Genomic DNA, 24,922 nt, shown 5'->3' with positions numbered 1-24,922 from the left:
AGAAATGTAACATCTTCATGCTTTTCAATACTGCAGATAATTTATTCTTCCTTTGTTTCCATGACCTTGAGAATATGTCATAGAATGTTTCTGAAAGCATGTATAGACTTGGAAGTACTACTTTCTGAAACCAGTGCCTAGGATCAAGCTGAGTATAGCTGACATTTACAACAGACAAGACTACCTGTAGTTCAAATGTAACGTGTCAGCTGGGGGACAGAACAGTTATTGGAAAAGAATATGGGGCTTGGTTGGTAATGTAAGGTTGAGACCACAAGCTTGTCAATGAAAGGGCATGCTCACAGACTAATGAGACATCAATAGTATGACCTTATGAAAAAAAAATATCTGAAAATTTAGAATAATTCATCAAATCTTATTCCCCAGAAACATAGGTTGCTTTACACAGACACAAAACATATCTGCAGAAAAATGATGCTTTTTCCTTTGAGGTCTAAGAGAAAAGAAAGAAGGTGCTAACACTTCCCTGCTCTGCCTCAACCCCAGAATCTGCCTTGACCAAACTATTTGCACGTCCTGGAAATTTCCAAGTTTCCAGATTTCAGTAAGTCTATCCTCAGAAGTAGAGACTTTAGGAAAAAACACCTCTAAAAATGACAAAATTCATCTGAAATGGCTACAGAGAAGCACCTTATAAATGAAAGGGAGCTGTAACATCATCCCTGCCAAAGTAAATTTTATAGAGGTTTAAGTCTAGTATATAGGAAGATCGGTGCCAGCACCAGTAAGTCAGTATAAATTCTGACATTATCGTTTTACAGAATTACAAGAAAAATCTGTGAAAAATCTCTTCGGAAGAATCCTTAGTCTGCATATGCACACTGATACTTGTACTAGTGAATTTTTAACATTCCCAGTCTCAACTACAAGGTGCAATCTCTTTACAAAGTAACATCCCAGGACCTGAAAACAGGTCACTCGCCAGTTCATATGGTTGCTTTCAAACATCAGCAAAGTTAGGATATTGAAATTATAATCATAACTGTAGTAAAATTACTTCCTTCAATGCTTGAAGTTGAGAAGCATTCTGTCTGTATCTTTAAACAAAAGAGGTAACCTTCATCAATTCCAGAAGGGAGGGGGGGGGAAGCCTAATTTGTTTTGGCATGTAAATTTCCAGTTTACCAACAATACATTAACAAGTCAGTCTTCAGCTGTTCAAAGTTTATATAAACACTACTGCAAAACAGAACCAGATATCTACCCTTCTCAAAGCTCAGGCAGAGAAGTCATTCAGAGCACCTATCCACTTCAGCCAGCTTTAGAACAAGAGATTGAACAGCTAAATTTTTTAATTTTTGTAAACTTATACAGCATGTAACAGATCAGGAAGTAAGATACCACTTAGCAGATAAAATTAAATTGAAACAATAAAGGGCTCCTGGCTCTGACTAGGTTGTTTCATATGACATGTAATTTTATAAACAATATTTTCCTGACTGTATTAATATTCAACACAAGTCTGAGTATGACTGCTATCAGTAAAAAATGACTGGGAAATTACTACTGACTAAAATACCGAGTTCAAACTTTTTAAAAAAAAAAAAAAATCATTACCAGAGAACAGACGTACCAGTTTCAAAAAGAATTCTTTAAATCTTCTTAAGCTAAATCTCACAGATATCTGAACAACTAAGGGTGAAATAACGGTTAAAAATTCACATTCCAAGGCTCTGCAAACTAGTTCATTTCAAGTTTCAATATCCTGAGAAACCAAATTACTTCAGTTTTCTTCAGGGCTCCTAAAACATTCTGCTCCAAAGTGTCTTCCACTTGGATTCATTCCACATTCCACAGTTCCACATTCAGCGTGTAATCCACTTGGATTCATTCAACTGACCCTACCAAAGTTCCACTTTAATTCACATTAATGATATTTTCAAATGTGACAGATTTAAGGCTGTTTTGATAGTTCGATTATCTATTTTTCCAACAGACTCTGTGAACTTTCCTCTCTGGGTATGTGAAGTATAACACCTATAGAGTCCTGTATGTTTGTAATATCTCTGAATAACCACCTGTCCCTTACCCTTCAAAGCTAACTTTGTACTACTACAGCATCTATCATTGTCATCCCACAATTTAATATGGGGGCTGGAGGGGGGTGGAAATCTGTGTTGATTTCAGGTAGAGAAATACTTATGAACCTATTTCCACTCACTTCTGCTCCATCTTACCCAATGCGGGAATTATGTCCATTTTTCTGGCCTGTTATGAACAACTCATATCCAACTACCAGACCAGGAGTCTCAAATATTGTAACTGAAGTCTCCTCCAATAGGCACAGAAAAACATATTGTCCATTGGGAAAGCTGCTATGACTGACATGCCTATGGAGTTTGTGATGGAGTAGGGTGATTTCTTTTAGTAGGTTTTTTTTCCTCCAATAAACTTATTTCCAACACCAGGAACTAAACTTACTCTGGGACATTTCTCATTCCATGCCTCTTCTACTAGAATTTTATAGCATGAATGCAGTAGGTTTTATTTACTGTATGTAAAGCAAGCTCTTCACAGGTTCTTGCAGAAACATGTCTGTATTCTGTTATCAGTACTGGGGACAACAGCAAAGTTATGATATAAACCAGTATCTCAGATCGCGCATAAAATGTTTCCACTAAAAAGAAAACTTAGAATAGCTGGTGCAGAGTGATACTTAGAAGCCCACCAGTGCTTCATGGTTATGCATAAATATTGTCTTTTTTCACAACTGAGAGTACTCATTAGAAATCCAAAATATTCATGTTTAAGATGGTACTGGGCAAAGCATAACAGCTATGTGCTTTAAAGAGTTTGTATTAACATACGTTCCATAGCTAGTCTGTCTTCACAACATGTTTACATGCTCATTAAAATAAGCATAGATTTCTTTGTTTATTCCTGCAGAGAGATGTTCTGTTGTATTTTCAAGGCTCTGCTATTCTTAAGAGCATCAGCAAAGATCTACAATATTTTTGCTAAACAGGAGTAATATTAAGAACTACCATTAAATATGGGAATACGGGAATCACAGTAAGCACAATCAATGTTCACCAGCGCATCCAATGCCATACTGCCATTAGTGCTATATCACCTGCTTTTAGACACACCCATCAGCCATTTCAGAGTCAGCATCACTGCTTGCAAACACATTCATGTGTCCCAGCAACAGTTAAGCAAAACAGTCTTCTACAACTGTCTCTTGTCACTCTCAAGGAGATACTGCCCTGCTTATTAGAGGAAACACAGGTGGACAATCACAACCATTTTGAAATTAAGGCTGGGAGGCATGCAGTGACATGACATGCCTCGCCTGATAAGCATAAAAGCCTCTGAGATCTATTTATTACTTAACATATTAGTACAGTACAAGTACCACAAGAACAAACATCATTATATGTAGTATCTATCTCTCCTGTTTCTCATGCAGTGTCTTTCAAATGTGTGAACTATTCCCAGGAAGGCCTCTACAGAATTGCCAATGTCAGAGAGTATCTGAATGATTTTCAAATGTATTTAGAACATAGTACTATAATTGTGGTATTATTCAGTTAAAGCAGTCTTTACTTTTTTAGCTCTTTGGCAGTTGCACGTAAACACTCCATGGAAAGTGTCAGATAATATAAACATCAAGATCAGCCACCTGAGGATTTTTTCAAGACAGAGACTTTTTCACTGGCTTCCACTCCTAGTATGTCATAGCAAAAGGAATCAAAACATAAAAGCTGAGGAAAAGTCAAGCCCAATAAATAGGAAGAGTTCTTAATAAAGTATGTATGAAGCATCAGTATTGCAGCTGTCCAATAAAATCTTCTGCCTCCTACTTTATAGGAAGCCTTGATATTTTTCTTTAATGTAATACAGAACTACATACCAATTATTTGATATTAATAGCCCCTTTCCTATTTTCCTTAAAACATCAGAGTCCAAAGTGTTATAATAACTATGATTGACGTGAATGGGAAACCTCAATCCTATTTTCAGTTGTTTAAACAACACACTGCCAAAAGGCTAATACTATGAAGTTTACTTCTCACACTAAGATGGTGGAATCTCAGTTTTGCATTTTCTAAAGAAACTCAAGAATTAAACATTCAGCCCCTGCTGGAGGCTTCACTTCATTAGATTCTTTGAAAGGTTCCAGCATCTGTGTTTCGGTTCTTTCACTCACTACATTCATAAAACTATATAAATAGCTTGTCCTAACCTTTTCGGTCTAGGTTTCAAACTTTATTAGACACCTTTGTCTCCCAATGAAGGGGAATTACAAGAGAGGCACGAAGTATAAATTTCCTAAGAATGTATTTTCTTCAATTTAAAAAGAAACCGATAAACCAAAACCATAAAAAAACCAAAACAAACTTGCTTCCAAGCACACACCAACCTGCAGCAAAATGGCAGTTTTATGTTGGCTTTTCATCAAGTTGTTGATGGATTCAAAGAGTCTCCTCATAGATTCTTCAAATTCTGTTTGTTCTTTACCTTCATATAGTCTGTTGAGAGATGCATCGAGTTATCCTTTCAGAATCAGAAAGTTTCATAGTCCTAAATGTACCAGATTTAACATTACCTTAAAAGTGTATTTTATAAATTGATCCAATGTTATGTACATAGATATTTCACCAATGGGCTGTATCAGCTATTCACCATATTGTGTAGAAATTCTTCAGCTTGAACACAATGTAAGTATTTTCAATTTTTTAAAAAGCCTCTAAAGAATGACACCTCCCAGGTTTGAGCTTATAAAAAAAAAAAAGTCATTTCACTTTCAAAGTGACTTATATGCAAAAAAACTTTATTTTCCACTGCAACTGAGCTACTGTAGGATATCTTTCACATATTACCACTGTTTCTTTTTTCTGCTGTTATGGACACTTTTTCAAACAGCAATTTTTACTGTTCCCATTAACTAGTCTCCTTTCTGAAAAAAGCCTACTTCATGCTTAAAAGTCAAAAAGTGCATTTAAATTAAGCTCGCTCCATTATTTCTTCATGCCCCGTCCTAAAGCTTATATCTTGCAGATTATCTCTCCTATATTCTTCATACTATTAATACTACATACTGCTTACATAAACAGTAAAAACACACTCATCACATGTTAAATTAGTTACCCAAAACGGCTGCCAAGAGTTCAAGAAGAATAAGACAAGCAAAAAGCCAAGGTGACAAAAGAAGCCTGAAGTGTGTGTAGAATCCTGTTAAATAAATGCTGCACCTCTGGTGTACTGCATTCTCCATCAGAGGAGAAAAATTCCTCTTTTTAAAGTCATGTATTCCAGGGTCATATGCTTTTCTTTTCAGCCTGAAGCTTCAGTCCTTAGGAAAACTAAAGGTAAATTATTATGAGCTTTTGCCTACATCATGGACAAACTGCAACTGCTACTCATCCAGTGACTGACAAGAAACCCTGAGTGAAGGAAAACACCGAAAGAGACACTATTCAGGCCATGGCCTCTGCACTGCTTAGGTCAATATTTGTCAATGAGATACAAGTCAGTTATTAGAAAGGAACCCCAATATCCAAAACATTATCTAGAGAGGAAAAAAAATACATATACACATGGATACAGCATACATTATGTGCACTACTTGAGGTAAATCCCTCCTATGGTGATGGCTGTACAAAGAATGCATACCAGGAAACCTTATATGTGAAAGGCATCTTAAAGTAAGTTCTATACAAGCACATTACATAGAAAAGTCATCTTATTTATTATCAAGTGCTAGTTTAGGAGCTTAGTTTTTGATTAAATTTTTTTTTAACATACTGGAGATTGTGTCATGTGGGGGGTAATTAAATTTATTTTTCAATGGGCATGAAGTATCTGTATGTTGTAACAACGTGCCTGTATCAGTCTCAGAGTTTATTAAAGTTACTCGGCTAATGCACTGATACAGCTTCTATTGACTACACAATATTGCTCCAAAGATAAATGAAGTTTTATAAACCTATTTTATTGCAGGTGGAAATTTGAAGCTTTCTTGACTAAACCCATGGGGCAAGGAGGCAGAAGCGTCACACAACATGTATTAAACATGCTTTTTAAGTTTACAACAGAACTAAATTAAGCTAGGTAGAATTAAAATTCTACTACCTGACTCATCATGTAGCTTCCATTTTGACACAATTTTCTGTGTTAACTTCCAGTAAAATCACTCGTTCTGAAAGTAAGTTCTAAAGGATGACTAATTATTTGCTTGGAAACAACTTCACACAAGAGTGTACCTGAATTTCACCACCAAAAACAAACTTAGGCCAATGAAAAGAGGAAAGCAAACATTTAATGTTTTCAGAGTCTGTATTATGTAAACCTTTGGCTAATATACATGACCTTTCTGCAACACATACTCACTGAACAAACAGCTGCAAGACATAACCTTGGTTCAGCAGACTGGAATGAAAAAAACCCTTTTGCTTTCATTACGTCTCTATAGCTTCAACAGGATCAACAAGGCATTTTAGTTTCTTAAGCAGCCCATAAAATTAATGAAAGAATGATCTAAAGATCGCTCTCAGTATTAATTCAAAATATTTGTCTCCAAGAAGACTAATCTCAACCCTTGAAAGTTAAGTACTTCAATTGTAAATCCTAACTGTTCTCATGCGAATAAAAATACACGAATCCTTTTTTTTCTGTATTTTCTTCTTCTTCATGACCAGCCTGACAATAGGAAATTCATTGCAAAAAGTTAGATCACAACAGCTCTAGATGGATATATCACATCAGATGATACTGTTCACTGGTTATTTTTGCCAGAGGCTGCTATTTGCAAGAGCTATTACTGCCTATAATAATTGTCCAACTGAATTTAGAGTTTCAGACCTCCAATTAAGACATTTATGGGGAAAACTAAAATGAATAGATATGGCTACCTAATCACTTGAATATTCAACATACTGCAATAACCTAGTTTACCACAGGTGGTCCAATGTATCCTTTTTTCTACCAGCTAATACTAGGAATTAAAACGGAGACCAAAGTTCTACATGCAACAAAACCCTGCCTTCTGACCTTCATCCATGCAAGAAATTTTCCATAATCCTCTACACATGTCCCTCTTTTGCCATGACATCTATTAAAAAAAATTAAAACAAAGCTTTGGAACTATCAGCTATATTCTGATATCATGAGCACCATCTCCTTTCCTATATAGCTTTACACCTAGCTTATCTATACGCACCTATAAATAGTAAATTCCTGTAGACAAGAATATTTCTAAGCCAGCAGCATTGTTGCACTGACCACCAACCACAAACATAACATCCAACTACTCAGTCTACTTATAGTCCTGAGTTTCCTACTGCATATCTTCTGCAATGGCATTCCTTCAGCCATCTAGCAGAGGGACAACAGAACAAGTACTAGGGGGAGATCAGCCTTGGATAAATGGAAAAAGATGAAGCACACGAAACAGAGGATGTGGATGAAGTCTGTGGGATATAGTGAGAATCCTGAAAGACTAGGAGAGAAAGCAGGGGACACAGTTACTGCAGTATAGTTTTTCTCCTTCCAGATTTCATCTCCCTCATTCTCTCCATCTTCCTTTTCCCTAAAATTGAATACCACTTTTAAGTGCTACGCCTCATCTGTTTGGCTGAGCTATACAGAACTAGTCCATTTAGTCTTCCCTATAAATTCCTTAACTGGAGATCTGAAACTCTTAAATTCAGTTGGACAATGATTACTGAAGATTACATTGTTCTATGCACAGTCTGAGCTGCTGGACACCTTGATCTCAAGGACAGGGATCCAGCTTCAAGCCATCTGTCACAGTGTTTGGCTATCCATTGGCATTAGTCCAAGCCACCTGACACAAAGAATAGGCACCCTTTGAAATTTGCTCTTATTTACTAAATACATCTCTGGAACTTACACTGTGAATCAGAAAGCAGATTTTTGAACATTCCCTCTCAAAAAAACATCTCCACAGTATCTGTTTTAGGCCAGTTGCCAGCTTTTATGCTTTATTCGTGAAAACAAAAACACAGTTCTGTTCTGGAATCTGTTTTTTTCTGTTTCTCTGGTCTACTTCCATTTCTGATATCGGACTGCTAGTTAAATGGCAATACCCTGGGTACTTACTGTGAAAATAATGTCCTTGATCTAACAATGAACTTGAAAATATATTCCAGTGCTTTCAGAGTTCTTAGGATAGGTTCACATTGCTCCCCTCGGCTGGAGGTATCCAAGTAAGTCTTCAGAACAGTCATTAACTTCCTGAAGTTAAAAAACATTTTTTAAATAATTTCTTTCCTTTTTTTTTTCTTTTTTTTAATTAACTTCTCTAACTTGTTTGGCTACACCAAATAATTGTTTATGCTTAGCCAAGCACACACACCAAAATGTACTGCATGTATTTTTGCATTTATGTTACACAAATCACATCAGTATAAACAAATGAGGAGCAAATTCTCAACTGCACAAGCAAGAAAGCAATCTCAAAGGAGCAGCATGACTTGACACAACCCTGAAAGCACTTTTGCAGAAACTTACAATGTACTTACACAAGTTAACACAAAATGTTACTTCTGCCTACCTACATTAAACAGTGATTAAACACTACTACACAGCATAAATTAACTGCATATAAATAGTACAATATTCTGCTATACAGTATTATTTGCTTAAAATATTTATTTTATTTAAACACTTCCCTGCTTTGTGTCCAAATGCATTTTTTTGCTGAAGACACAACCCGCTAAAAAGTGCAAAAGCTCATCTAAAAATAAGTCCCTTAATTTACAGTTATGGTTTCATCTTAAGCAATGAAACTAATATGATGACATAAACGTGAACCTGAATGTAGCCGTAAGACAAACTGAAATAAGGGTGGCTAGGTTTTGCTTCTTACATCACTACAAAAATGGAAACCAACTATACCTTACCCTAAACAAATAAAGCCAACCAACAAAAACCAAACTATCACTTGCCTCTTGATGAAACTTAACAGTTCACCACATGGACTGACAAAACATTAGTAAGTGATCACTATGATATTTCAAATATACTTGCACGCAAATAATAGCTCTAACAGCTGCTTGCTACTGCACAGAATATATAAAGAGCGCTCTCTCACTCCGATACATCCTCAGCTCCCTGCACTAACCTAACTCACATTTCAGGACCAAAATATCATGCTTCCAGCCTCTCAGCCTTCTGGGCACTACATCCATTGTATTTGCATTTACTCCTTTTTATCGCTTCTCTGAATTCACATCTTTGTACTGAGATAGAACAAAAATCATCCAATTTTATGCAGAAGTCCATTCAAGGTCCCTCAACTTTGAATGCTAAGTCCTCTCAGAACTCTATGAAAGGTAGGTACAAATGGATGACTAAATAATAACTGAATAAATACCTAATGGTTTGGCAAAAATACCATATAACATGGTCACACTACTTCTGGGACACGTCTCCTAACTGTGAGTTTGGCCACAGACAGCTATTTATTTATTTCATAAATGATTCCTGAAACACAGTACATCTTCCATGATGTGCATGGAACCAATGATGACAAGAAAACTCAAGACCTGGGGAATGATCATAAACATTATTTTGCCTCTGCCACTTTGATTAAATCATCAGAAACTCCCAGTCAAGTAAATCTTAGAAATATTTTAAGCAACTAAGGCTGCCATGAGAGGTTCTGTACTCAACCTTCTCCCACAATAATATAAAGAATGAAATTACATGTGCTTATCACATATGGAGTGAAGGAGGGTTAAAGGAGGGTTAAATAAGGGCATTGTAGCTTGTACTTGAGCTTTCTGAGCCCAATAATGTTAACTTCAGCTTCCCTAGAACGTGAGAAAGGATTGATTGTGCACTACTGCCTTTCAGTTCTACCAAGCTTATATTTTAATGTATGACCCATGTGACATTTCCTGTTGAGTTGGAACTGATTCAGTTTCAGCACAGGACATGACAAGGTATCCTCAACTACTCCAAACCTTCAGCTAAGGTCTTTCATTATTCATATCCCAAATTAAAGTTCTTCAATCTGCCACCCCATAAAGCTGCCAGAACAACACTTCAGTTAAACAACAAAAATACATCTATTCTGTTATAGCACTTCCCCGAGATCAGCACTAACTGAAGATGTTATCTTTCTTCATATTCAAAGCAATTTTATCCTACAATCATACGCCAAAACCCGTTTTAAATAAAGTAGGAATCCAGTATTAAATTTACTGTAAAACATGTCTCCACATTTTTTATTCTCTTCTATGAATCCATGTCTTCCCATCTGGACATTATCTGGAAGCTCCAAAAATAATTTAAAAAACACCACCACCAAAAGTCTGTCCACCTGACCGGTGGCATGACCATGTAGCAAATACTAAGACTCCAGTTCACAGCAGACCATGTAAACAAATATCAAAATTCCAGTTCACTTCACTGATTCCCTCCTGGTGCAAAATCAGACTGTGAACTGCATATGAAGACTTGAAAGTTCCTTTTTTTTTTCCCCCATGAGTTTATTTGCTGTAAAAAGAATATGTGGAAACCTATATAAATGGGTGAAGGACATCCTCAAGTTCTCAATGCAGTTCAGGTTAAGGCCAAGAATATAAAGGGAGAGGCTTTACAGCAAAGTATATTTTGATAAATTTGACAAAATACAGGTGAAATGCTCAGACACAGCAAAATCCAGGTGAGAAAATGAATTCCAAAGAATCGTTTAACCCCAAATCAATTACTTTTTGTCAATTAACTCTACTTATAATCATGTGTGTGTCTCACAGGCAGGTTTGTTTCTACTTAAGCAAACAGCAGCAGCAAAGCAACAGTAATCATTGATTACATCAGAAAATTCACAAGCAGGATTTACTTCCTTTAATGCAATGGTAGAAGTTTAGAAAAAAAAAAAGAGAAAAGATAGAACAAACGTACTTGTATGCTAATGTTGCACTAAAATGCTGTTGGATATATGCTTCCAAAACAGTGTTAAAATGTTGAAACTTACGGTCTGCAATAAGTCCTATGATATATATCTGAAAAGAAATGGACATGATTAGCATTTTTCATAAAGTTGCATTTTGAATTTAAATATTAGTCAGCTGAAATATTTCTTTATAATTCACTCTTTAGGAGTATTTAATGAAATTTGCTTTTCAGTCAAATAGTAATATTCCATCTGTTATGTAGAGATTTTAAGACTAATTCCCTGAACTAAACGACTTGATAGCTCATTGAAAATTATAGTGTTCTTCACTTTGACAAATAAAATCCTTCTGTGCTGATTCTTACCAGTGCATCAAAGACAAGGATGTCATACTCATTACTGTGGGAATGTTCCATCATGATGTTAAACAGGGCATCCAGCGTATCTTGGAGAAACTATAGAACATGAAACAACAAATTGGCAACCAATTCAACTTGAAAACCTCTCAAGTCAATTTTCAGATAGTAGACTTGGTATCTCTGAAGTTAGAAATGTAAGGCCTTCACTGAAACATCACTTAAAACTCAAAAAACATTTCTCTTTTCTTTAGTTTCTTTAATTTTAGGAATCTACATCTTCAGACATGAGCAATACTTAATATATATTTAGCTCAAAGCTTATGGAAAAGCTAAAAATATTGTATAAATGACATAACTAAAACTGCATTCCTAGTTCCTTAGTGATACAGATTAGTAGTTGCTATTTTCACATATATATGATCATTCAAAACATATATCACACTTCTGTGGTCTGATTCAAAGCCCACTTTAAATCAAAGTACCCCACTGACTTCAGACCCAAATCTTTCTTTGGTTAAAAATGAATAAGATAAATAAAATTATTATGTTCTCTTTCCTCCCTCTCTCCAGACAGGCGTCTAATGCTTATATTTGATGTGTGACACAAATGTAATAGTGTCTGCCATTTTCAAAAATATTAACAGGTTTTTAATCCATATTATACTCATTACATTAAGAAAGCACTTCACTGTGTACATACTACACTTTAAAAAAAAACAACCTATCAACGTGTAATATAATATTAAGAACTCTAAAGAAAGCAGTAGGAATTGTAAATTTTCAGATGGGCAAAAGCAAACAGCTGAACAGTGATTGTGGAAAATATTACAATTACTGCCTTCATACCCCATCAAGTTTTTAAACAAAATTTTCTGTGCATGCTCAAAATTAAAGTTTATCTGTGACTTAAGCACCTGACCAAAGCAGCAATGACTCCAAATACTATTCTCTGTATCAAATTCTCCATTCATGCACAAAATTTCCAGCCAAATAAAACAACAGAAAGCAGAAAAAAAAATATAAATTTATTACAGGCAGGTTTGACTAGTAATCCTGCAAACCTGCACAGCCTAAAAGCAGCCAATAACAGAGATGTTTGGGAGCAACAAGCAGAAGATGGCTGAGACTATGTAGAACCCTATCCAGATGTCTGCTTCCTTGCTCCCTCCAATGAGGGCCTTTGCTCATGACTTTTGCAAACTATCCTTAATAAAAGCATTAGACCAAATGACTCTCATTAAAGAAAATATAATTGACAGGTTTCCTTAAGTTCCTATGTTTACTGTAACTGACACTCCCATTTCTTTTTCTTAGTGAAACTATATAGCATTTTCTCTGCCGTGGTATGAAGAGACATGAAGAATGACTATTATCAGAATAAATATATAAAGATATACCTTCACAACTTCTTCTCCATCCACAATCTTTAGTTTTTCCAGGTTCTCCTGAAGCAGCTCTGGCTTCATACGCCATTTCAAGAGACCTAGTAATCCCACTAAAAGAAAATAAATGGACAGAAATTAAAACTTAAAATGTGATTTATTGTTTTAGAAAACAGACATTTGCACAAACTTCTACCTGTTTAGAAGATACATACCATTCTGAGTTAACTTTGTAGAACAAACAAGAGTTGAAATATAAAATGCATCTCGTGAGCTTACTGAAAGCCCGCCTACAATACTTGAGTTCCTGACAATGGTTGCTCCTTTATTTTCTGTGTGTTGACGTGTAGAAGGTAATGTCAAATAAGCACTAGCATCCTCCATTTTTTTACTGTCCCCCTGAAAAACAACAACTATTTATTACGTATTTCACACAGCAGGATTTAAAATTAGACTTACTTTGCCCTTTCTCCAAAAGTAAGCAAACCCCTACATTTCTACAGACGTTAGCGCATACACCAAAGCATAAAGGATACTCCCAGCGTGGCTTGTACAACTAAACCAAGAGTCAATCAGCAAAAAAGGCTGCAATGAACATGCAGGGAAAGTACTGCAATGAAATTATAAAGGTATGTGTTTTCAGGTGCAGTAAGGAAATACGAGTTGTGACATCACTGGCAGAGTAACAAAAGTGGATTTCTCATTAAAATGTCAATACACACAGAACACAATAGACTAATGAGCATCACCTTTAAGTCTATACACAGGATATAAACAACATTGTCACGATGTCTGCACACAATTTAAGAATAGAAAATGGGACCAAACAGGGAAAGAATAGCAGCAGTGTTGTGATATACCCATTATAACTTAATACCTCTGGACCTGGACCTCTAACATAAAAGTTCAGGGCATGGTAAGATTATATTTTAAATTAGACAATATGCTGCAGTAACTAAGTGACACAGATATCACAGAATTTATGCTTTTCAGTAGAATGACCAGTACAGAAACAGAGAGCAAACAGGTATTTCTCCCTCCTCTATTTCATCAAGCTTCATGTCACAACCCTCACAGATACTATTTTTGTGCCTCAATTTTTGATTCATTCCCTAAACAAGAAAGCAGTTTGTAGACAAAGACAATAAAAATCATACCGTTTGCTGTTTAGCGAATATGAATTTTCTTTAACAAAACTACTCAAGAAAATTTCCCCAATCATTTTATAAGCTCTGTCACTTAAAGCTACAACACCACAACAGATCTGACTCAATTAATGACCTACAATGAGTCTACAATTGTGCATAAACAAGGAATTACAAAATCCATAATGTAGAATGATTTTCTAACTGGCAGGGTTTGTATCTGATTCAGTGACCATAGGTGCACAGTCTCTACTTTCTCTCAAACAAGAAGTAAGGTTAAAAATTTACTGTAAAGAGACATAGACAAACAAAAGGCAAAACCCTTACACCACAAAACAGCATTACTAACTTTTACGACTGTATTAAGTTGCTTAACAAGTACTTTTCAGAATTTCTGGAACCAGAACAGAAACTTGTCTTCCTCCTTTTGAGACAAGTTAGACAGACACCTGGGAAAACACTTGACATTTTGATCAAAAATCTCTCTCAAAAAAAAAAATCAATGCCTGAAGGCAGTGAAAATAAAGTACACTATATAAACTTTGCAGTTTTCAAATTAATTATTTTTAGAGGCCAGATGTATGACTGTTTAAAACATGTACAGCTTACAATTACTGCTTTTAATATTAGAGTAGGCAAACATATGTCTGAAAATCTATTTCTTCCAAATATAAACTAGGTCAACTCCATTTAGCATTTCTCATCTATGCTGTCACTTAAGGAAAAATTACCAGATTGATGTAGGAATGAATTAGATGGTATTTCATAACCATCATTAACCAAAGTGTCATACAACGCGATCTTTATTTTCCTTCCAGTCTAAATGTTCGTCAATATTCATATCAATGAAGAGAAGATAAATAACTATATGCTGCCATTAATCTTTGTTGGACTACCTAAACAACTTCATTTAGTTCTATGCATCTCGTTAGCCATTAATGTTACAGCAAACTAATTTACTGAAAAGTGAACTAAGAGATACCTAAAATAAAATTTCTTCTATATTAGAAATTATTTCTGGTTCTTAGTTCCTGCTAGACACTATTCTCCAAAGAGGGGCGGGGGTGTGTGTGTGGTGGTGGTGTCGTGGGTGAGAGAAAGAGAGAGAGAGAAACAAACCCCAAACACAAACTGCAGTAAAAATAATGGGAAAAATAATCATTTTTTATTGTGCTTACATAATGTGTCTCTAGCAAAAGTTTAGGGCAATGTTCATTGACTGGAACAGGTTACATATTTTTTTCATTCAGATGATAAATATACTATTTACCTTTGGTAGAATAGTAAGATTAATCTATCACTAAGATAATAAACAATGCAGTCAAAGACAACAGTGTGAAAAAAAGGGGCCTCATGGGAGAATAAAGGAAAAAAAATGATCCAATACCTTTAGGATTAACAAATCATGGATACCATCTTGAAGAGTTGTTCCATCCTCCTTCAGCAGTCTTATGTAGGCCATTGCAAAATTCTTTTCTCCTTTATCTTTAGCTGCAAAGCATAATACGTTCAGATGAGACTGTCTATCAATGAATTAAAATTCACAATTGGCACAAGTTCCCTACTTACACTCTTGAGATGACCTGTGTCTGAACATGAAGCGCAGATGTATCCTTTGCATGTCTTCAATAGGGACAGCTACCTTTTGTAAAATCAGAAAATAATCAGTAGAGTTATGGAAGACAGAGGTGGAAGGTGGTTTCACATGTAATGAACTCCTATTTTAGAATAAATAAGCACCATTTCTGCTGGCTCTGTAATGCCTTTCACAGACCACTTAAAACTATTGAGCCTGAACCCAGTAGCAGACATGGTGGCTGGTAAGCAACTGTTTGTTAGAATTTGCTCAAAATCTAGCACCACCAAAAAAACAAAGCACTGATCCCAGTAAGTTAAAGCACACAGGTGTTTGTACACTAGAAAATAAACATACTGCAGTCTTACCCTTTTAAACCATATAGAATTATGCAACACCTCTGGACTACAAAGCTTCCACATTACTAAATTGGTTGTTGACTTATGTGTATGCAAACAGGTGGAAAAGGTATGAGAAGTCTAAAATTTTGTGATTAAATTACTTGTAAAGCCTTGAGTAGAATCCCAGGAACCCATGAGTGCTTTCTTCTTAAAGTAGCATGCCTACTTATAACAAATAGGCAACAAAAAAGACCAACTGCATAAGAAAAAATCCACATTTTTACATGATCAAATTTATATTTCTGAAACTTCAAAGATCTGTACTCTTTTGTGTTCATTCACAACTTCCCTTTACAAACCTTACCGCATAACACTCCTTCACATAAACTACACTTTTCAAATTGATCTATTGTTAATGATTCTGTATAAAAGTCTGAATTACAGAATAATTCAAAAAAGAAACTAGTACAGTAAAGAATAAACAGAATGTGTCAATGTTTTCAAAACAACAAATAAGCTTCCGTTTCGAATTCCCATTCCATTCCTGTCCTGCTCAGTCTCGGCAACACAGGCTTGTCATACACAGCAACACCGCCTTCAGTAGTCATCTTAAATAAAAACCACCCTGCTTGCTAACAAGCATGAGATATGCTTTGTATAAACTACTCTGGGGAGCTTTTCCAATCAAAACCATTAGAGCTAGATTAAATATTGGCATGTCCTAAAGAAATCCAAGACTTTTTTTCTCTCTAACATCGCAGTATGGGGGGTAGGGTTTTGGTTTAGTTTGGGGTGTTTTTTTGGATGGAGGTTTTTTTGGGGGGGGCAAGAGCTCTTTTTTTAAAATGACGCAGTTGAAGTTCCTCGTCTCCACCATTTCACCAGAATAGAATAAATGCAATACTTAATTTTTTTATGAGCCATGTTAGGGCATAAGGTTATCTCAGATAACCTCATTTGTTTGGCTAAACAAAATCTTAATATAATTTTCTAGGCTAAATTATAAGCCTCAGTGATCGTATCTCTGTAATTACTGATGTATGAGTAAGGCTCTATCCTTCTAGCTGTATTCAGGACCAAAGTATTTTTTTGAAAAAGCTGATGCTGTGCAACTTTTCTGTGTAAGGTACCAAGAAACTAAGAGAAAAAAAAGCAAGTAAAAAGTATCTATGCCATACCTTTAATGTTTCCATCCAACGTGGCTGTTTGACCTGATAGTAAAGGACTGATCTATATTCACTCACAGGCTTGTCCCCGGCTCCCAAGCAAACAGCATTCTTACAAAAAAGAAGGAAAGAAACAGTGCTTAGTGGTTCATTGACCTCTGTAAATTTTTATGACTTCATCAAAACCAAAGAAAGAAGCAAGCCATCGAAGGAGAGTCTCCTCCGGGAATGCTGGCCTGGCTGCAGGCAGCAGCTTTACCTCAGTGCAGCCCCGCCCTCACTTCCAGCTACACACACTGCTCCGCTCTCTTTGCCCTCAGAAACCCGCCATGGCAGCCAGGAGCAGTGCAGAAGGCACAGCTCCCACCTGTAAGGCACCCAGGCCTTGGCGCTAAGGCGAACCTTTCCCCAGCTCACAAGCTCCACGGCTTGGGCTGGGTGGCGCAGCTCCAGCTTGGAGCCCTTGGAGGCACCACACAAAAGCTTCAGGTCGAAAGCCAGCATATAACATGGAGCATGAAGGCCTGTCTCTAACAAACAGGTTTGAATTTGTATATGGCATCATTCAAAATAAATAATTAAAGCACCAACAGAGAGGAAGCAATAATATTAAGATACAGCATTTTCCATGCTTCTGAAAGCAATGAAAATAAAATTCCCCCATAATTATACTGGACCTACCCACAAACTGTATTTTACAGGAGTTACACAGTGGGTTGTAAGAAGAGCTGAGTGATGAACATCTATAAAAATCATAGAATGGTTTGGGTTGGAAGGGACCTTAAAGACCATCTAAGTTCCACCTCCCCTGCCACGGGCAGAGACACCCTCCACCAGGGCAGGTTGCTCCCAGCCCCGTCCAGCCTGGCCTTGAGCATCCATGGGATGGGGCACCCACAGCTGCTCTGGGCAGCCTGGGCCAGCACCTCACCGTCCTCACAATTATTTCTTCCTTACATCTATTCTCAATCTACCCTCTTTCAGTTTAGACTTGATTTCTCTCCTCAAATTGATGAACTTTGGTAACCAAGGCGCCATCTCAATTAGTAGAAGAAACACAAAGCAAAAATAAATCTACCTTATTCTATTTACTTCTCCATTTACTTTAAAATACTCTATTCCAGCAGAATGTCACAAGTGTTTGGCTGCATACCAGAGATGACTAAACATTGTAGTGACTAAATGTTCCAAACTGAATGTTGTAGAGGCACTGACGTTATGCCCTCCTGCATTTTGTCTGCATCTAGAATGTCCCATTCTCTAATGGCTATCAGAACTAGTAAAGAACCAACTTAAATAACTTGTTCTAACCACGGAATTCCATTTGTTTAGCAAGCTTGTGAGGAGACTTGGCCTAGATCTGTCTTCCCTAAGCTCACTGTGGTGGAAAATTGTACATGTAGAATAAGTGCTAATGCTGATAATCGAAGGGGCAAGATCACTGACACCTCACCAGGCGTCAGACATGAAACTTAAGTGCATGAGAAAAGTGAACACTAAATTATCTACTGAAGAAACAGATGAAACTAACCCTATATAAGGTTACACTAGCTACTGCAAATGTGCAATTTTCCTGCTGAAAATCCAGTGAATCTTGGAAATCTGCTTCAACCATCAGAATGCCTTGTGACACCATGGGTATGATGCTGATACCTGAGGATGATTTGTAAGGTCTGTTCAGGATGATTTAACTGCGGAAATGTATGTCTCACCTGCCTGAATGGAGTTTTTTCAAGGTTTATGCAGCAACTTGTTTGAACGTATTCTGTGACTCTAACTTGCAACAAAAGGCCTTGTACTTGCTACAGTAAATCTAGTGCTAGCTCTTCAAATGAAACTAGTTTGACACCTAAACTGAGCCAACCACTTTCCTGTTTAGTGAACATATACGTGTTTCAGCCCATGGATAATTAGAAACATTTAATATAAATTCAATGGGTTTGAAACTTTATTGGTATTCATTAATTTTTTGGGGGCTACAGGGAAAATCCAGTTACTTTTGTTACTACTTGCACTTAACAGCATTTCAATTAACTCCTTACAATTGTTGTTTAAATAGGCTTATTACCCACAGAAAGCAAGCATGAATGGAACATATATTTGAGGTCATAGACAAAGTGACAAATCTGCTTTCTCCTAGTATTTGGAGAAACTGTGTCTGCAGAACTGAACATACATCATATTGGAATGCAAGGTTTAATGCATTGCAAGAGGTTAATTTCTTAAGGAATACTCTGGTATATGTATTTTAAGCGTAATATCTGTGAATAGACAGAGGCTGCTGAAGCTGATTTCACAACACAGTTAACTTCTATACATGCAAATCATGTGGTTAGGTATTGCCATAGGTATTAGGTAGTGTTTTGTAGCCAGGGTTACAATTTGTTGTGTGGACTCTAAGTATTACATGGTTTTAGAATTTTCTTCAATCAAGCTTTAAATTTACATTTTAGGTTAAGCATTTAATTGTAGATCATAAACATATTTCAGCAAGTCATGAACTACAATGAGTTACTCCATCTTTATTTTATCTCAAGAAGTATCTTTATGATTTCACCCTGATGATCACAGTACTGATTTTACAAACAGGGTAATGCTTAGAAAAGAAATGGCCAAAAATCCCAAAAAATTTCCCTAAGGAAAAGACAAAAATTGCTCACAATGGAAACAGACAAGCAAAAAGACACTGTAAATATTTATGTTGCATATGTACTGTCCCCCCACTCCTTTGTTGTCACTATTTTTTTCTTTTTTGCCCTGTACTTCATTCAAGGGACAGTGACAGTGTCTTCCTGGCACAATTCATGGGTTTGTTATGTAACAGAAATGGTACTTCTCACATTTTAATGTGCAAATTGCATTCTTCTGGGGATTTCCACAAGAAAAACCCAAGAGTAAAAATGCAGTAATTGTCAGAAGCAGCATTTGTTCCTTGGCACAGCTAAAATAGGTCATTCAATGTTTTTTCTCGTTACAGTTTTATACAAGATATTTGTAGGACTTATAGATACGTCACTTCAAACATCATAAAAATTATCACCCACAAGATGTCAGAAGATGACACAAGTGAGGAAACTGCAAGTTTTTGTGCAATGATATTTTATAAATATCTGTAAGAAGCTTAAAGCTTACTTCGAAAATGCAACTAGTATTTCTATGTCCATCATGCAGGAAAAAGAAAACTTACTGGCATCACTTTTCCTTCTTCATCACAGACACACATTATCACTTCCACATTTCTCTGAGTAGTTTTATTGTATTTATCAAAATCTCCATACAGTAATGTAATATAAATGTCATTTCTTATATCTCCTGAAAGAGAAATTGAAAGGTTAAAAATTAATGAAAATGTTGTGAGAGCATAGGGTCAACTGAACTTCACAAGAGTATCTCATTTTCTGCAGTGAAACAGATAAAAATGTGGGGTTTTTCCATCTTAATTTAAATTTTCAGCTCTGTTATTCTTAGCTGAGATACTACAATGTGATGTGACACGAACCAAATGTCCTCAAAGTGACTGGAAACAATTCTCGTCCTGCACTGACACCTGCTGGTGAGGTGACAATGAGGCCATTACTGAATTTTCCCTAAATACACAGCTCTCTAGAGGCAGCTTCATATTTTAGTTTTGTCCAGCAAACAAAATTACTTTTAAAAGTATCAAGATTTTAAATGCGGAAGGGGAGGAATGTTTTTTGTGGGTTTTTTTTTTGTTTGTTTTTGTTTTTTTTTTTTTAAAGAAGGAGCACTCCAGACAGTGAGTAACTTTAATTGGTAAATATCATCAATAAAAACGTCAAGCAATTGTTAACGCAGATGTTTTATTATTAAAGGACAGTGATGAGTTACAATAAAAATAAGGTTAATTTAAAATTCAAGTAGGCATCCACCATAATCTACTTACAAGACAAGAAAGCTATGTATAAAGAGCTGGGATTATCCCTCACTCTGTTGCTTTTATTTTTTCTGTTTAGGTACTAGAAAATACTTTCCAAGGATTTCACTATTTTATGTAAGCCTCTAATACTGGAACAAAACTTACCATGAAGAGTGAATTCTAAAGAGCCTCTGAGTTACCCATTACAGAAGTAAGTAAGGCTGCTGCTCATGCTCATTAACCTAGAGAATGAAAACAGATCCATTCCTATTACAGAACAAAGTACCTCCTACCTGGCATGATTATTTCAGGAAATCCTAGCTTTCTAGCAACAACTGTGGTTCTGTCTACAAGATGTGGGTAGTCCTTTCTAGTTTGAATGACATCTCCAACAAGCATTTTCACAGTTACCCAGAGACCTTTTAAAAGAAAAAAAATAGATTATATTGATGGTAAAAAAAAAATTAAAATAAAAAATTGTCTTCAGATGATTGCATCTTCTAGCCACCAAAATAATAGTAATAAGAATTCACTTCCACCACTTCCTTTAGGTAAAAGCTCTATAATCTAAAACTGTAGCTGCTAATTTAAATAGCCTCTAAGAATCTGCAACAGACTCATGATTTTCCACTTCCAGTTACAAAGTTGATCCACCTCCATGGTGGTGCTCTGTCTCTAACATGAAAGCCTTTCTCTAAAACGTAAACAATATAAAATTATGTTGCAAACACCCCCCCCCCCCCCATTACTTTAAATAAATAAATAAATATATTTTTACCTTGTCCACCACTGTCTCCTTTTGATGCAGTGACTTTGCTTAGGAGACTGTGCAAAAAGTCATTCTCTGCCACTACCCTGCAGGAGAAACAATGTCTACTAGGAATTAAGTGCTAAATATATCAAACACCACTCAGAACACAGATAACCAACAGCCTCAGAGTCCTTTTTGCACTACTTGACCTTATTATATGTTATGTAATTTCATTGTCTTTCACCCAGAGTTACAGATCACTCACGTTAAGCTTATGTGTACACTGAAGTGAAAAACGTTCAATCAACATCTTTAGGAACCTCATTTTGTGACAGTGACAATATGAAAGTTTTTTTTGTAGGAAGGCACAATGTGAATGCACTCAACAACATGCCAGTCCACTCTGCTTTCCCTGATAAACAGCCTGACAAATGAATGAATTTATTTTTTCTTTGAATACTTTTGAAACTAGAAACAAATTCTCACACAACAAGTATGTTGGATCCAATTGTAAATGAATGAAATAATAAACCAGTGTGTCATACTTGGGTCTTTCGGAATTATGTTTATTCTTCATAGTATATAGCAGCAGCACTATGTAGAATGCATAAATATGTTTCCAGTGAATATTGGTATTTCTGCATTTGATCTGAAAGTGTCACATTTTTAGGCAGCTGAACTGGCATTTCTTTTGAAAATAGTTTATGTGTGACAAATCAACTAATTTTTAAGTGAAACCAAATTTTTTATCAGATTTTTCTCAAATTCAAAACAGAATCAAGTACACAAGTTACTAGTTATCCATACTTCTAAAGCTTATTTCTGAGAGTGTATAACCATTTAACTTGGGTTTTACTGATTAGGATTTGGTACCAGCTATCTGAAGGAGCACATTCATAGAAACGTACATTAACTTGCTATGTAATTCCTGGCAAGTCTTAAATGCTTTTAAAGTGATACTTAAATACTTATTACTATTAAAACATAAAATTATTGAAAGGAAAAACTGTTTTTTTTCTTAAAACATACAACAGATTGGTACAGCCAAAGGCACATAGAAATATTTTTGTGCATATAAAAAACCCATATATATGACTATCTTACGGGTGAAAGGGAATGAAGTGCTGCTTTTCTTCATCACTTTCAGCTTTTCCTTTTATGATATCTGTAATATCCATAACTAGAAGAGTAAAAGAAAAATCATCAAAACATATAATAGCATTGCAAACTAACTCCTCTTACCTATGAATGATGGACGCTAATGTTCTTGTGCCTCAATATAACTATAAATTTTTCACTAGCAAGCAGTGTAGCCCAACAAGGCTAGATTTGTGGGGCAGAACATCAGTGCAAAGTCCACACTACAAACACGACATGTAAAGAGAGAATTACTTCAGACTAGTTTTAGTGTAATCCTGTAAATACAGGTTTGAGTGCATTGGTGGTGCTCTCGGGACATGGTTTTATTCCATCTGCAAGGAATTCTATTAATATACTCTAGTATTGTGCTTTGGTTTGCACTGTGTAGCAGTAAGTAGGAATTACTTGGAAATTAAATTCTAAACCACATTTCTGATCTAAACTAAAATGTTAAGGTAGGTGCAGTCTTTATGGACTTTAAAAAAAAAAATCAAATATGGAAAATAGTTGATATAGCTGTTTGGTATTCTGACATGTCTTGGTAGAGATTCTTTGTTCCAGGGTTGGCCAGTATCACTTGGATCCTGCTTCAGATATAGCACAGGAGACATCAGTTACCTGCCACTCCAAAAGGCCGCCTTAGTCCTTGCGTGTATTTCTTTGAGTTACTGTCTTTGAGATCCATCCTTCCAACTCTGACTATTTGACAAACTAAGTAAATTTTGTCTCTGCTAAGGTCTTTATTTCCAAGATCCTAAGATACAAACAAAAAAGAATAGAAATATTACTTGGGTAAGAACCAAGTTGTGAAATTTAAACAAGACCTCCAGTAACTAGTTGAGCCTTGGTAATCAAGGTGGTATTAAGGGGGGGGGGGGGGGGGGGGGAGGGCGGGCAGGGGGGAGAAAATGCCAAAAACCACAGCAAAACAAAAGAAACTGAGACAACATAAAGGATTACAAACCTGGCAGTTTAAAGTTTGAAGAAAATATATGGTAAGATAAAACTGAGAAAGCAGTAGCAATCAAGAGGTACAGGAGATTTAAAAAAAAAAAAAGTAAATCAAGTCATCAGTATATTTATGGGGCAGCAAATTGATTTGAAAAAAGGACACTGAAGCATTGTCACTGCCTTAAGGCACTCGATGACTGGTCATCTTACTCTTTTTCTAAGATTACTTCTGCTTTCTCCTTTGTCTTGCTCAGTCTTCAGGAGTCCTGATTCTGACCACAGAGAAGAGACAATCCGATTTGTAAATATGAAGTAAGTTTAACTGGAAAACACTTACTGTGAATACTACTTTAAGATTGTTGAGCATGTCAATTTCCTTTGGAAATCCTTTACTCCCCCATCTCACCAAGTAGTTCTCACTGTTTTGAAGACAAATACCTTATTGTCATGTGATTTAAAAAGTTCTTCCCTTTCACAATACATTAAAAACCACAGTACATAACAAAGGTTGCATAACAGACAATGGTCTGTAGTGATAGTTTAAATACCACACTAAAAAGACAAGAACAATGTTATACAAAATACCATCGGTAAGTTTTGAAAAATAACTTGCACCTAAGACATAATGGCACCTTTTTTGGAGGAAATATTACCATCATCATAGTCTGTTTGATAGGAATACTCAACAGAATCTTAATCTACCTTTGCATTTATAAATTACTCCTAATTTGTCCCCTTCCCCTGCTTCAGCACTTTACTCCAGACAACATACCCTATCAAGGATAATCTCCTAACTTTGAAGTGGTCTCAGGCTTCTTTAAAATCCTGAAATGTTCAGTCCAGGAATTACCTATAAACATATTTGGGATCCTTTACCCTAGAATTCTTTAGTAGCCACCAACAGCTAGATCTGTACACACTTCCCTTTCCTTTTGGTTTTCTTCCTTTTACTTATATATTATCTGCATTACTAGCATGTTAGCAACTATTTTACTTCACTTTGGCTAGCTCCTTTTGCTGCTATTTGCAGCTTAAAAAAAAAAGTTTACCTTATAATTGTTGATTTCTGTGGATCATATAGTGACATAAAGAGTTCTGCATCCTCTCCAATTCGGCAAACAAAATTCCGCACAAAGACGTATAGACTGTGGGTGGGGGATGAAGACATTCGGGAGTACGATGCATAATCTGGTTGATCCTTTGACTACTCAGAAGAAGAAAAATCATTAGCCAGATCCTTGAGCTAAAATGGTGGAATACTACAAGCAGTTTCAATTTTTATCATGTGCAACAGTTAATCTTGAAAAATCACAGAAAATCTGGATAAAGATACTTGTTTCCAGGAA

At 35.9% G+C, this 24,922-nt stretch overlaps 1 protein-coding gene across 1 annotated transcript in view; it reads right to left on the bottom strand.

Annotated features, from left to right (window-relative positions):
- DOCK2 (dedicator of cytokinesis 2) overlaps positions 1 to 24,922 on the bottom strand; it is a 197,715-nt gene that overhangs the window by 151,929 nt on the left and 20,864 nt on the right. The window contains exons 8-23 of the mRNA XM_037398282.1: positions 24,626 to 24,780; positions 23,914 to 23,995; positions 23,244 to 23,379; positions 22,590 to 22,665; positions 21,513 to 21,589; positions 21,028 to 21,153; positions 20,045 to 20,169; positions 16,870 to 16,968; positions 15,344 to 15,416; positions 15,162 to 15,265; positions 12,845 to 13,028; positions 12,645 to 12,742; positions 11,254 to 11,343; positions 10,897 to 10,997; positions 8,086 to 8,220; positions 4,385 to 4,493 (exon numbers count right to left, since the gene is read on the bottom strand). Coding sequence (XP_037254179.1) covers positions 4,385 to 4,493; positions 8,086 to 8,220; positions 10,897 to 10,997; positions 11,254 to 11,343; positions 12,645 to 12,742; positions 12,845 to 13,028; positions 15,162 to 15,265; positions 15,344 to 15,416; positions 16,870 to 16,968; positions 20,045 to 20,169; positions 21,028 to 21,153; positions 21,513 to 21,589; positions 22,590 to 22,665; positions 23,244 to 23,379; positions 23,914 to 23,995; positions 24,626 to 24,780 — 1,770 coding nt within the window. The remainder of the gene's footprint in view (positions 1 to 4,384; positions 4,494 to 8,085; positions 8,221 to 10,896; positions 10,998 to 11,253; positions 11,344 to 12,644; positions 12,743 to 12,844; positions 13,029 to 15,161; positions 15,266 to 15,343; positions 15,417 to 16,869; positions 16,969 to 20,044; positions 20,170 to 21,027; positions 21,154 to 21,512; positions 21,590 to 22,589; positions 22,666 to 23,243; positions 23,380 to 23,913; positions 23,996 to 24,625; positions 24,781 to 24,922) is intronic.

The sequence above is a fragment of the Falco rusticolus genome, chromosome 8, assembly GCF_015220075.1.
Source record: "Falco rusticolus isolate bFalRus1 chromosome 8, bFalRus1.pri, whole genome shotgun sequence".
NCBI classification, from domain to species: Eukaryota; Metazoa; Chordata; class Aves; order Falconiformes; family Falconidae; genus Falco; species Falco rusticolus.
Note: the sequence above shows the minus strand (reverse complement) of the source record. Positions and strands in the feature narration are given on the sequence as shown.